General features: G+C 51.8%; 2 protein-coding genes, 1 long non-coding RNA gene and 1 other non-coding gene across 7 annotated transcripts in view; 1 reads left to right on the top strand and 3 right to left on the bottom strand.

Moving 5' to 3' along the window:
• TRIM7 (tripartite motif containing 7) overlaps positions 1–9,472 on the bottom strand; it is a 10,244-nt gene extending 772 nt beyond the window's left edge. Inside the window, exons 1-8 of one of the 2 annotated variants that reach the window (XM_085047233.1) lie at positions 9,334–9,472; positions 7,163–7,589; positions 6,807–6,902; positions 5,710–5,940; positions 4,328–4,350; positions 3,686–3,801; positions 2,913–2,948; positions 1–820 (exon numbers count right to left, since the gene is read on the bottom strand). The exon at positions 1–820 is cut by the window's left edge and continues 772 nt beyond it. In XM_085047233.1, the coding sequence (XP_084903359.1) occupies positions 306–820; positions 2,913–2,948; positions 3,686–3,801; positions 4,328–4,350; positions 5,710–5,940; positions 6,807–6,902; positions 7,163–7,589; positions 9,334–9,353 (1,464 nt within the window). In that variant the 5' untranslated portion in view covers positions 9,354–9,472 and the 3' untranslated portion in view covers positions 1–305. Of the gene's footprint in view, positions 821–2,912; positions 2,949–3,685; positions 3,802–4,327; positions 4,351–5,709; positions 5,941–6,806; positions 6,903–7,162; positions 7,590–9,042 lie in introns of both variants that reach the window. The other variant, XM_085047232.1, reaches the window with a different exon arrangement.
• Positions 7,589–9,802, top strand: LOC146421651 (uncharacterized). The gene is made up of 2 exons (XR_014848651.1): positions 7,589–8,125; positions 8,835–9,802. It is a non-coding gene; the product is annotated as an uncharacterized LOC146421651 (long non-coding RNA).
• Positions 9,803–10,300: 498 nt separating this feature from the next.
• LOC146421649 (ly6/PLAUR domain-containing protein 2-like) lies at positions 10,301–12,547 on the bottom strand. 3 transcript variants are annotated; one of them, XM_085047312.1, is made up of 3 exons: positions 11,116–11,230; positions 10,864–10,983; positions 10,301–10,455 (listed from the first exon to the last, which is right to left on the bottom strand). In XM_085047312.1, exons 1-3 carry the CDS (start codon positions 11,228–11,230, stop codon positions 10,301–10,303), a joined length of 390 nt encoding a protein of 129 aa, XP_084903438.1. The 3 variants fall into 3 exon arrangements, 2 of the variants coding, with proteins under 2 accessions (XP_084903438.1, XP_084903437.1); XR_014848646.1 differs by lacking the exon at positions 10,301–10,455 and adding an exon at positions 12,373–12,547 and having other exon boundaries at positions 11,116–11,215; XM_085047311.1 differs by having other exon boundaries at positions 10,864–11,230.
• TRNAK-CUU (transfer RNA lysine (anticodon CUU)) lies at positions 11,614–11,686 on the bottom strand. The gene has a single exon. It is a non-coding gene; the product is annotated as a tRNA-Lys (tRNA).
• Positions 12,548–13,797: the final 1,250 nt, after the last annotated feature.

The following is a 13,797-nucleotide window of genomic DNA, read 5'->3' as shown; positions in this document are numbered from 1 at the left end:
CCTGGAGAGTTCTTTCTCACTGACTGGCTGAGCTGGTCCAGGGCTGGGTTTCAGTTGGTGGCCACAATCATTGAGTTGGTGACCACAACCTTCAAACTGGTGACCACAACTTCAAGATGGAAACCACAATTTCTGGGGACTGCTGGACATCTCCCTGCTTCCACTGCTCTGAAGACCCTCCTAGTGATGCTCCTCTGACCACCTGGTTGCCTGTCCCCCAGCCCAAGTCCCACCAAACCACGCTGATTTGAGTCTTTTGAGCTCGTCCAGGGGCCAGGCTCTTCCCCGGCACTCCCCGAGGCGCCTCAGGGGCACAGTTTGATGTAGGTGACAGTGGAACACACTGAAAAGAGCGGGAACACCTTCTCCTGGAAGGCCACGTTGAAGGTGAAGATGTGCTGCATGTTCTCAGCATCATAGAAAGAAACCTCCTCCCCCTCATAGTCCAGGTACACCCGGACCCGGCTGAGCTTGTGGCTGAGGCACAGTGGGGTGCGCTGGGGTGAGGTGACAGCCCAGTAGCGACCACCGTTCTGCTGCACAGCCCAGATCCCCTCCTCGGGGGAGAACTGCGTCAGCCCCTTCCTGCGGATGGACTCCTTGGCCACGCCGAAGGCCCAGCCGTCCGAGGGCCCCACCTCCACCTCCCAGTAGTGCCGCCCCGACTTGAAGCCCGTGGTGGCCAAGACCCGCGAGTTGGTGTCGAAGCGCTTGGGGTTGTCGGGCAGCTCCTGTTTCCTGCAGCCCATGCGGACGCTCTTCAGGTCAGCAGAGAGGATCAGCAGGTGGTTGGCCGAGTCAGGGTCCAGAGTCAGGTCCTCTGTTGGGGACAGCAGTGACAGCGGTTGGGACTCAGCGTGGGTTTGAGCAATGAAAAGCCCAGCTCAGGGTGGGGGTTATCAGTTTCTGGAGCAGAATGGACCTCAATAATTCCATCCCAACCACAGTAACCCCATCCCAACACCAATAATCCCAGCCCACATGAACACCCCACACTGACACCCCCATGGACACCCCAGTTCCCTTGAGGGTGGGTTGATCTCATGCTGGTGATGGTGAAAAATGGGGTAGCAACAACATGAGGCCACCAGGAGCAAAGAACACCACAAAAGCACGTGCAGATAATTCGTGGTTATTGACAGCAAAGATGGGCCCTAGATCAAGAACTTCTTTCCACATTAATTGATTTTTTATCTTGGTTTCTGGCTCATCCACTCATGAGTGGGCTCTGCACCCCGCTGGCATCACGAATCATGGAGGTTTTTATCCCCAAACCACTCCAAAGACATCCAAATCCTTGCAGGAAACTACGACCTAAGGGCATCTTTCCACCTGGAGCAGCCCAAACCAAACACACAGGTGCAGCTTGGTCCCAACAGCTATTTTTTTTCCCCCTTTCCAAACTCAGGCTCAGAGGAAGCAACGAGCGACCTCAAATTGTGGTTGTAGTCAGCAAAGTCACCACGAATCCATGAGACACTTTGGGGGGAATCTAAAATGGGGCCTCAGGAGCTGAAACCAGCAGATGTCGCACCAGAAAGGCCTGTGCACTCTCCAAAATTCATATATTTGGGTCAGGAAATGGCATAAAAATTTCCCAAAAGAGCCACACTGGGATTAAAAGCCTCATGTTGCTTTGTAAAGGTGGGGAAAGTCATAACAAGGACAGGGAAGGCTGGGATAATTTTTTGCCTCAAAACTTAAGCACCAGGTTCCTCCTCAGAAGTGGGAAAATGGCCAAAAAGCAGCATCTCCTGAATCAAGACTGCAAATCCCACCAACAAAACCATGGGGAAATGGGTCAGAATGAGCCAATTTCATCAATGCCAATTTTTTTTATCTATAAGGTGTTCTTCTTCCTCAGGCATCTGCAGCTCCTGGAGCCGTCGGGATTTGGGTTTGAGGTTCAACCACAACATCGTGGGACAGCACACAGTGAGTGACACCTCTGCACATGCACCCACCCCCTGGGCATGCAGCGAGGGGCCTTGGGCTTCTCAACGGTGGTCACCACATTCCTGCTTGTGTTTTCTGCCAGCTTTTGGCATTTCCAGAGGTGTCTGGGGGGAGCTGCTCGCGAGCAGAATCCTTGGGAAGGGTCCAACCCGTGGGTTGTCCTCCTTCGAGACAGCTGTGCTGGAAACCACAGCTTTAAAAGCAAAAAATGAGCCTTTTCTTCTGAAAACTCTGCTCTGGGCACCTTCCCACTGAGGGGGATGTGGGTGGAGCAGTTTTCAATCTCAGGGTGAGGTCAGAGGGATGAGGCTGATTCCAGGATTCCTGCAGAGCCCATTCCTGGGGGCTCATCCAGCATGGAAACAGTTGTGGGCTGGGTTTGCCAGTCAAATTCATGACCTCTCCTACAAAAAGGAGTTAAATTCTTAATTAACTTTAAAAAAACCAAGTTAAATTCTGCTGGGATTTAATTAAAAATTTTAAATAACTTCAGAAATCAGCCAAATTCTGCTGGGATTTAACCCCTCTGACTTCCCACTGGAGACGATGGCAGAGCTCACACCCCCCATCCCAATTCCCTGGCAGAAACAGGAGCCCAGCAGAACAAATTTGGCAGACTGAGAGCCATTTGTGGCTCGGGATGGCTTTTTGGGCTCAAATCTGTGGGTTTGTTAAGTGCAAACAGGCAGAGAGGACCTGGCTGAGCTGTCAGATCCCCGGCGTCAGTTAGAAAAATCGGCTTTGAGCTCTGGAGATGAGCAGGCTGGATCTGGAAATCATTGAGAGAGAAGAAATTAAGGAAATAAAAAATAAAAAATAAAAAAAAAAGAAATCTAGAGTGTGTTTTCCTCTTGTTTTCCCTTCCTTTTTGTCAATCTCTCTTTGGCTTTGCAAAATACAACCACAATTTCAAGTCTTTGCTCCAGGTGCCACATCTGAAATATCATCTTTTTTACCTTTTTCACCTCTTCCCAGCTCGTCCTGCAAGTGTTCTGAAAAGGAAGAGAGACAGGGACATGAATGGTGACACCAGAGAGACAGAAGGGACACTCCAAATCTCCTTTAGGGGACAGTGGCACCAAAGCACCAGCACGAGCTGAGGGTGGAGCAGAACCACCTCCCACCTGCTCATGCAACAGGGGAGGATCCCTGCTAAATATATTTAATTTTCATTAAAAACCCCTTCTGGGCATGAAGAAAACACAGGATCTATTGACACCATATTAATCGTGCCCTGCCACATCTCTGCCTCAGGAATTTCAAGCCTTGAGCGCACACTTTAAGGCAATTCTTGGCCCAGGGTGTAATTTCCATTTAGAAACCATATCGTTTTTTCTCTTCTGCAGCTATTTTTGGAGCTTTTTGCCTTTTCGGCCTTTAGCACCATCTAGTGGTTTTCCGCTTTGCTGCAAGCCCAGGACTTTGCAATCTCAGCATGAAACTCCTCAAAATTAAAGGTTTTATTGCACCAAAACTGATGCTCATGCTTGGATTTTCCCCTCTTTAAAACAACCCCACATTTCCTTCCCCAGCAGCCTGGCGAGGAAGAGTCTCCTCCTGCTTGTGACCATCTCCAGAACAAGAAAAAGGTTCTCCAGAATCCCTTTCCAGCTTGATTTCTGCTCCTATTTCGGTGCCCAGAGCCCTCGAGCAGCACCCCTGGCACTCGCCCCTCTCCCTCCCGGCGCCAGGAAAGGCCAGGGATTATTTTTAAACGTTTCCCACCCACCTCGGAATTTCTTCAAGACTTTCTCAAGGACGACGGTCTTGAGGGAGAAGTTGCAGACGTGCATCTTCATGTCCGTGCAGACAGGGACAGGCTTGTGGCACTTCACGTCATCGCTCCTGCCAAGGGAAAAAGGGAAAAACAATGAGGAAGTTGTTGATCTCCTTCCATCTCTGTTTGCCATCAATGCTCCTGCCCCATCCCCCCCAGATGATGCCACTGGGATTTCACCCTCCTTGGGGTGAGGCAATCAGGATTTGGGTGTGGATTTTGGGGCTCCTCTGGGGTGATGGAGGCATTTTTTTGGGTAAACCCCACCCTCCAGCTGCTCCTGCTGCAGCTCCAATGCCATTTTTGGAGCTCGGTGGTGCCTGAACTGCTGTGCTGAGGGAACTGTGGTGAGCAAATAAGGGAATTTGGGGTTTCTGGTCTCACTGGACCCTTGAAGGAGCTACCTGGTAGGGAAAAGACTGTGAAAATCAGATTTCTAAGAAGCTGGAAGAGACCCAGGGCTTGCAGAGAGTGGGAGGCAAATTCCATCCTCCCCAGTGCCTCCCTCTGGCACCTGGACTGTGGACATTGACCTCCAGACAGGGATGGGGAGGGTGAAAGCCTGGAGGCAGCAGGGAGAGCAGAATTCCATACCTGCTTATGACGCCCATCACATCCTGGAAAGGAAAAAGAGAGATCGAGTGAAATCCCCATGCTCTGTCCCCCCAGAGAGATTCCCACTTATCAAACCCAGGCGGGATGTCCACCCCTGATGGATGCAGCTGGCAGGTGTGGATTCACGACACAGGTGTTGGATTCCAGCTTCGGCAGGTGATATTCCCACCAAATCCCACCCCACTCTGCAGCAGCTCCAGGCCTGGCTGCTCGGGGGATCTTCCCCATGGCCATCCACAAGTCCCCAGCTTTGTTCCCATGGAATGTGCTGTGGTTTAGGCTGCCAGGTGCCTTCAGAGGCTTCTCCTCCACGTGCTGCTCTGAGCAGGTTCTCCAGGTGAGTCAGGAGGATCTACAGGCAACCTAAAGATCTCTCTGGTTCCTCTGCTGGTATTTGGCTGATGTGAACCCACACGTGGACACCTGGCAGCCGTGGGGATGTTTCTGAGGTCTCCCTGCTGCTTTCCCACTTCTGGGAAGGTCCCATGTGAAGCCTGGAGGGACAGGAAAGCCTGCAAACATCCACCTGCCCAAGAGGCCCCTGCCATAACCTGGACAATTTTGCACCTTGATGTCTCTGCGACTTCTGGACTCCCATGGTCTAACCACCACCAAGAAAGGCTTGGCATTCCTTATTCCACCCTAGAATGGATGAGGAAATTATCCTCCCCCAGGCAGGGTGGATCATGGAGGTAATTTAAGGTTCAAATACACTCTATAAAATTGCAACACAGCACACAAACACTGAACTGAGCCATTATTTGCCCATTCTGGTGCCCTCTAAACACATTCCTGAGCCCACACAAAGCCAGAGGCACCTCCCAGAGGCTGGGAAAGGACCCGGGACCCAGCCCAGAGCTCCCAAACTGCTTTTGTATAAAACACCAACTATTGTTATGGGTCGTTTCTTGTGGGTGCCGGTGCTGCCTGTGCAGAGACCACGTGGGGTGAATTTCCTCCCACAGCTAAGTCCTGAAACCATCTGCAAATATTGACAGTGCCCAGAATGCAGGCTGGGAGGGAATTTAACCCTGTGCAGGTCTGGGGGAACCACCAGCACAATCTGCTCCATTTAATAAAAACAAGCTCATTTCAAAGGTCACCCACTGCCCTCCTGCCATGCAGGGTGGGGAAAAGAGCTGCAGAATTTCAGGATTTCAGGCACCCTGGGGTTGTTTACCCAGCCTGGAAAGGAGAGTCTGGTCTCCTGCAGAGAGCTCAGGGCACTCAGACACCTCCTTACATCGTCTGTCTTATAAAGGCAGAATGAAAAAGGACTTTTACACCAAAACACCTCTACAGGATTGATAAACACATTGAAAAAGGAGGAACAAGGTTGTGACTGAGACCTGACATCTCACCTTGAGGAACTCGAGCATGGGCTGCTGGATTTTCTCCTCCAGCTCGGTGATGAGCTTGTTGAGCAGTGTGATCTCCTTGGAGAGGTCAGTGATGTTCTCATTCTGCCTCTTGGAGATGTTCTTCTCCATCTTCTCCAGCTGCCCCAGCAGGATGTGCTCCTGGTCATGCAGGAACTGCCGCAGCCGCTCAAACTCCGAGAGCAGCTTCTGCCGCTCGCTCTCAATGGTTTTCTGGAAATGAAACACAACAAAAAGGGGTTTTCAGAAGAAGGGTCTGATGGCGAGCTTAGAGCACCGGCCTGGAGGGACTGGGAGCCATCATTTGGGCAGGGGTGAGGAAACACAGCAGGCAGCATTCCCGGACAAAAGCCTTGGGAAGAGGTAAGCATGGGAGAGCCAAACTTCTGCCCATTGGGATCTCTCATTCCTCAGCTCTGCCACCATCCCAGCTCCCATTGCTTTTGCCATCACAAACACCCCGAGTCCCCTCCGGGACAGAGCCCAGGGGCAAACGGGAACATTTTGCTCCAGGAAATGCACCTTTTGGCACCTTGAGGTGTTTCAGTTGCTTCACTCCACATTGTCCCTCAGGACAGGTCCAGCAGGTCCACCCAGCCCCCCAAAGAAGAACTTTTCATGCTCTGCCTTTGGCGTCATACCTGACCCCAGGGCTCGGGGCAGGCTGGACTGTGTCCAACCCTGCCAGCCACCAAAATAATGGGAAATTGCTGTTGTATCAAAAAACCAGGGATGGTAGAGCAGCAAGATGGACCATGGCAGTTCTGTGGGATTTGCCCCAGGTAGGGCAACATGAGCCCCTACTTGTCTTGGGGGTGACAGTCTGGGAGAGCAATTATTTTCAGTGGGATGGGGTTTTCTTCCTTCTGCTGCCACAGGGCTGATGTGCTGAGGAAGAGGAAGACTGGAGGAGTGCCCCAGAGCCAGCCCAGCTCTCAGATGCTCCAGCACCTTTGCCGAGGTCTGCTGAGGCTGTGGCTGATGGTGCTGGGGCCAGAAGGAAGGAGACAACCACCCCTTTCCCTTTTCCGGACACTCACCCCCTCCAGGCTTCCCCACCACCCCATCCTGGCACGTACCAACAACTCCTGAGTTTTCTTATCATCGTTCACTTTGAACTCCAGCAGCTCCTGACGCTCCTTCTTCAGGAAATCCAAGCGCCCCTGGATTTTCTCCTGGGAACAAAGAAAAAGGATGTGACCGGTGTTACTTCCTCTCCTCCGCTGCGTCCCTCTGCCTGCAGGGTTTGCTCTTTGCGCGGGAATGCAGGACAGGGGTGCGCACGTCCAGAGAGGACACGTTCTCCCAGCTGTTCGGGAGGCTGGGAAGCACCACCAGCTCTTCGGGAGCGGGGCAAAGCCGGGTGACACGGCAGGGACAAACGGAGCTCCCGGGGAGTCTCCCCGGGAACTCACGGACGGACGGACGGACAGACCTTGTACTCCTCGGACGCCTCGTCCACGGGCACCACGGCATGGGGCCGGTGCTCCCGGGACCTGTCGCACACCACGCAGATGGTCCTGCGGTCGTCCTTGCAGTAGAGCTTGAGGGCCTCGCGGTGCTTGGAGCAAAGCCCGTCCTCCTCGGCGCCCTTGGCCCCGCGCAGCGTGAACTGGCTGATGATCTCGGACATGTTCGCCAGCTGCCGGTTGGGGCGGAAGCTTTTCTGCTGGAAAACCTCCCGGCACTGCGGGCACGGGAAGTCCATCTCCAGGTCTTTCCAGCTCTTGACGATGCACGCCCGGCAGAAGTTGTGCCCACACTCGATGGACACGGGGTCCTTGAAGAACTCCAGGCACACGGAGCAAGTGGCTTCGTCCTGGAGGTTTCCGGGCAGGAACACGGCTGCCATGGCCTCTCTCCTGCGGGTGAGGAATGGTTTCAGCGGGGCTGGAGCAGGAATGCCTGGCACCCTGCCCCGCGGGGCGGTGCTCTTCCAGGAACGCGGCCGCTGCCCGAGGTCACTCCTGCAGTGTCCGGTTTCTCCAGCCCCGGGACAGGGACCTGGGCACTGGGGGACACTCAGGAAATCAGGAACGCTGCCCTCTGCTCCCCACAAATCCTGGCTGTCGGGGCTTTTCTCCCTCCTTTCAGCACGGGGGTGGGAAGAGGAAAATCTTTTAGGATACCCTCCCGTTTGAGGTGTCACCGGCTCTGGATGGCATTGATTTATGGCTGAGCTGGTGCTAAATCTGAGCCCCGGGGCTTGTGCGGAGCAGCTGCTCCAGGCTCAGATCCAGGGAACCATCTGAGCCCTCGCTAAAGTCCTGTTTCACCCCTGAAGCTCCAGTTGGGGACTCAGATGACCTCGTTGAGCTCCAGGACCCATCAGGGGCCATAAAAAGCAACAGAAGAAAGGGAATACAGGAGGATGTAAAGCCCTTATCAAGATCTGTGGGTGAGTTTCCCGAATCCATGAAGATCAAGCTCGGGACTGGGGTCTTGCATCTCAAAATAAAATAGTCTTGCTTTTCCAGGAACATTTTGTGCAGCTTTGGAGGTCGGGCATTAAATGGGAATGATACAATAAATATAATTTCTCCTGGGCTGAGGTTGTCCATAACGTGGTGGTTTCCACCCGAGACTTCACCAAACTCTTGTCATGGCAAACAGGAGGGAGTGACAGTCACCCTGTGACTGGGTGGGGAGGGGGGGATCGTGTTACCATGGACTGGGAAATGTGGGATCCTCTGGAGAGCGATTTGTCTTCTCCTAATGAGGACTTGAAATCAGATCGAGTGATCCATAAATTCTAATTTGAAAGCCAGCCCCTGCTGATCCAACACCTCCGAGTCGGGATCTTGAACACATCTGGAGCTACAGGGAGACAAATCCCAACCCCAGAGGTTCTGCTGGAGGAAATTAATGAGCAAAACCAGTGCTGTAATTGTCCTGCAGAACATTACAACCTCTGTGCGTATTTATCTGCCTCTTTTCCTATATATATTTTTTTTTTATTAATATATATTCCTATATACATGTATATATAAATATATATATATATATAGACCCTAAGGAAGGGGAATTCCTTCTCTCCCACCTTCTGTTTCTTTTGATCTGTAAAGAAAGTGCATAAATTCTGTGCATTTTTCCTCACGTTTCTGCAGAGAAAGAATGAGGTGGCTCCTGTGAACTGGAGGTAAATCAACACCCCAACCCAGGGATGAACAACCAGCCAAGGAGAAGAGTAAGACCCGCGCCAGAAGCCGCGGGCAGGTGGGAAAAACAAGGAGAACGAGGTGGGTGCGGGGAAGAAAGGGACAGAGGGACAAGCGCATCCTAACCCTCCCCATGTCCCCAGCTGCTCCCGCGTACCTCGGAGCGGAGGCGTCGGAAAGGGGCGTCCTCCCGAGTCGCCCGAAACGCCCGGAATTTTGCGTCGGGACAGGTCTAGAGGCGGCCAGCTGGGCGGCGAGCCGGGTGGCCGCGGGGTCCCAGCGGGACGGGGTTCGTGGCAGCCGCTCCGCCGAGCTCCGGCGAAGGAGACCGGCAGCGGCCGCGGCTGCCTCGGACATCGTGGCGCCGCTCGAGCTCCGGCTCCTTGCCGGTCCTCGGGTGCCCCATTTGTCCCCTCTGTCACCACCACCCCCCTCCCGTCTCACTTACCATTCCTTCCCCTCCCCCATTGCTTCTATCCTGGGCACCCACCGGGGTCTTTCCCTCCTCCTCTTCCTCCTCCTCCTCCTCCCTCCCGGCCGCTCCGGCTCTGCTCCTCTCCTCCGTGCCAAAGCTCTTTTCCCTGCCCAGCGCCAGGATCGCGTTTCCAGCACCTCCCTCCACCTGTCCCCAAGGCCGGACTTTCTCGCCGGGGTCTCGGCAGCGCTTTAACCCTCTCCAGGAACCTCATCCCTCCTTCCAGAGGCTCAGCGGGGCTAGGAAAGGAACGAAGCTTTTCATCCATTTTGCCAATTGGTCAAAAATTATTAATCTCGCTGCTCATATTTGGGGGGAAAAAGGCAGGAACGTCTCCTGTGGGGCATCTCCCACCTGCCACAGGTGTGTTGGTCAGGTAGAGAGATGTTGGGACACCCAAACCAACAGGAAGTGGGGAAAATAAAAGGAAAAGGCAACGTGAGTCCCTGTCAGATAAATATCTATTGCCTATGAATTGATAGATCAATGAACACCTACTGGATACGCATATCTTTTATTTCCCCTGGCTTCCAGCAGCTCCCTGATGCTCCTCTCCCAAAATTCCCAGCCAGCAGCTTCCCAGCCCTGCACTGGAGAGAAAAAAACCCGGGATGCGACCAGGAGGAAGCTCCTTGTCTCGCCCTTGGGGTTTGGGTGTCAGGATCGTGTTCGGGGCCACCAGCTGTTCCCAGACCACCAGGAATGCTGAGTCTGGAGAGCTGGAAACAAGAGCGGCTGCCTGGAGCGGGGAAACAAGAACACGAGCCAAATCGAGCCGCCAGTGCCGAGCCTGAAGGTTTATTTTAGAGCTGAGGCGAAATCAAGGTGCACAGGGGGAGCCCCGCGGGTCCCGCCGTCCCTAATTGCGGGTGATGAGCATTTGGGGTTCAGTCGAGGAGCGCAGGGTCGCGTCAGGATCCCGTCCTGGCCCCTCCGGGGCTCAGTCCGTGGGCTCCTCGCCCCACTCCTCGTTGCACAGGTCTGTCTCGCAGCAGGAATAGCGGGAGGTCAGGCGGGACTCGGCGTCGGACGCTCGCTCCCGGCCGCAGTTCAGCGCGGAGGTGCAGCCTTGCTGGTAATAAAGGGTCACCTTCCCTACGGGGGAGAGGAGAACGCCACGAACCCCATAAAAATCACACTTTGGGCTTTGGTGAGAAACCAATCTCGGAAATATCCCCCCCAAATCAAGTCACAGCTCGGTTTAATTAAAAGAAAATCAGGGGATGCACCCACAGAGACAAGCAAACACCATCAACCCCCCCCTCCCCGGCTTCTTTAGGAGAGAGAGACCCTCCTGAGCCTAAAAACAACTTCTTAAAACTTTTTTAGGGCAACCTCCGTGGAGAGGATGAACTCGAGCCCTCCCATCCACCCTTTCCCAGCAGCTTTGTCGTCGCATCCTCATCCATCCACGGGAGAAATTTGGTTTTCCAGGGACGGGGAGAACCTCCCTGGAGGAAAGGAAAGGGTGGGGAAAGCAAAAGAAACCCTCAGCTGACGCACCCAGGGAGGTTTTGATGAGGGCACACTTCTCCCGGCGCTCGCAGGTGGTCACATTGGAGCCCCGGAGACACCCGACCAAGGGGACCTTGTACTTGCAGACGTGGCACCGAAGGGCCTCAGCTGCAGCAGTGCAGAAAAAATGGGGTGAACTTTGAGAAGAACCAGAGAAAATCCTGCCTCGCCCGCTGGGATGGCACTGGGGATGGGCTGGGGAGGTGCTGCCGTTATTAAACTGATTTATTCCCTGCTCACCGACTCCGACGCACAGGACGAGGCTCAGCCCCAGCAGGAGCAGCTTCATCGTGGGGCAATTCCTGACTTCCATCTGCTTCCCAGCCCAGCCTGGCGTTCCCTGGAATGAGAACATCTCAGGAATTCACTGCTGGGATGAGTTCCCTTCCGTGCTCAGCCCTGTGATGGGGTGGGGGAAAAACCCAACCGGGCAAAACCCTCCTGGTGCTTTTGTTTTGTGCCTTTTGGGGGCAAAACGAGCCGAGAAAAGCTTGGTTTGCATTACGACATAATCCTTAAAAACTATAAAATGAAGAATTCGGGTGACTTTAGTATTTGTGGTTCCAGGGCAGGAGCATCCCATGGGAATGAAATGATTTAATGAGGGAAAAAGGCACTTTATTGGCAAAGGTGCTGAGACACTGCGCCGGCAACAGAACTCACACCAGGCGGATTGGAGTCAATAAAAGGAAAAAAAGATCAGATTTGGGTGAAGAAAAGGATAAAAGAAGTCCTTTCCGCCCAACGTGGGGCTCGAACCCACGACCCTGAGATTAAGAGTCTCATGCTCTACCGACTGAGCTAGCCGGGCTCATGCAAGTTTGTTCTTTCCACTATTTTTTCACTGAAGGCATAAATTCAAGGTCAATTTAGTAAAATGTTTCATTATCTAAAAATTAAACCAGTTTCTATTTTATGAAATAGAGAAATAAGGTACAAAACGTAAGCATTAAACTATATAATATAAAACTATATGGAAATATTAAATATATATTTATATATTATAAAATAGGACATGTTTGTATAATAGAAATATATTTTATCTATTAATTTACATATCTTACCATGTGATGTATTTATGTATTTTATACTTAATATGTTTATATATAATAAACGTATTCTTCATTTATTTATATATCGTACTATATAAGGCATTTATATATTTTAATTTATTCATATACAGAAATTATTTACTATATATTATATAGATAATCATAATTTTATTTATATACTTAGCTATTGTTTTTTAATTTTTATATAAAAGAAAAATGTACCTATATATTTCATATTTATAGGTCTATATAAGAATATATATAAACAAATATATATAAATTTATATATATTAAAAATAAGGTTGGCCATAAAAATGGGCATAAAAACCCCTGTTCCCCGGGAGGTTTGAAGGGACGTTGGGATGATACCGACGGACACGGAGCGCACAAGGACAACCCCGAAAATCTCCGAAAATCCCCTAAATCCCCGGCTGAAGTCCCTTACCCTGCTCTCCTCTCCCTCGGCGCTCCCGGCGCTCGCAGCCCCGCGGTCCCTTTATCCCCGCGGCCCCTTTATCCCCGCGGCCCCTTTATCCCCGCGCTGCTCTCGGGGCTGAACGACCCCGCAGCCCCGGGAGATGCTGTTCCCGGGAACAATGCTCGGGACACAGCTGGACAAACACCGCGACACGCGGTCACCGCCCGCGATGGTCACCTCCCCGCGATGGTCACCCCATGTGATGGTCAGCCCTCGCGATGGTCACCTCCCCGCGATGGTCAGCCCCCGCGATGGTCACCTCCCCGCGATGGTCACCCCATGTGATGGTCACCTCCTGCGATGGTCACCTCCCCGCGATGGTCAGCCCCCGCGATGGTCACCTCCCTGCCATGGTCACCCCTCCTGCCATGGTCACCCCTCCTGCCATGGTCACCCCTCCTGCCATGGTCACCCCCTGCGATGGTCACCTCCCCGCGATGGTCACCTCCCCGCGATGGTCACCTCTCCGCGATGGTCACCCCCCGGGTCACTGCCAGCTCCCGGAGTCCCTTTGTCCCTCATCCCAAAGAACGCCAAGTCCCCACTCCGCTGCTCCTTTGTCCCTCATCCCAAAGAACCCGCAAATTCGGATTTGGAACTCTGCCCCGCAGCGCCGATGGATCGCCTGTCCCGGGAGTTTCTCTGCGTGCCACGGCCTTAATTAATGACAGGGGTAATTAGGAGGTGATTAATTCCCCTTCCTCCCTGCTCCAGGGTATTTCCACGGCCTTTGGTGCCAAACCCATCCCGGTGTTTGCTCAGCTGCCCGAGCAGCGCCGAGACCTTCCCGAGCAGCGCCGAGACCTTCCCGAGCGCGGAGCTCCTGGGGCCAATCCAAGCCCTCCTTTCTGGGGTACAAATCCTCATTTTTAGGGCACAACCCCACCTTTCTAGGGCACGTTTCCAAGTTTTTGGGTTTCTCTCAGTTCGATTGGGGTTTATTTGTCAGTTGCATTGTGGAGGCTTTTAAACTACAAATAAGGGCTAATTTTAAAAAATAATGTTATTAAAAGTGAAAAATAATAATTTCAGAAGGAAGCATGGTTGAGAGGAAAAGAATCTTATAATTGGAATAATGAATTCTGAAAGGAACAATCATTTTAACAGAACAAAAATAGTAAAACCGGCCATGATGAAAAAATAAAGGGATGATAATTTAAACAGTAATAGCAATTTTTTTAAGGAATTATAATTCCAATAAAGTTTTATGATTTTAAAAATAATAAAAATAGTAAAAAACGGAATAATAGTTTAAAAAGGAAAAATTATATAATGACATAATAAATGATAATAATGATGATGATAAAAATTTGAAAAGTTGAAAGAATTTTAAAAATCAATTAAATAAGAATAAAAGTTTAAACAATAAAAATATTTAAGGAAAGGAATAAT

Source organism: Lichenostomus cassidix, unplaced genomic scaffold, assembly GCF_008360975.1.
Source record: "Lichenostomus cassidix isolate B80296 unplaced genomic scaffold, HeHo_3.0 HiC_scaffold_33, whole genome shotgun sequence".
NCBI lineage: Eukaryota > Metazoa > Chordata > Aves > Passeriformes > Meliphagidae > Lichenostomus > Lichenostomus cassidix.
Note: the sequence above shows the minus strand (reverse complement) of the source record. Positions and strands in the feature narration are given on the sequence as shown.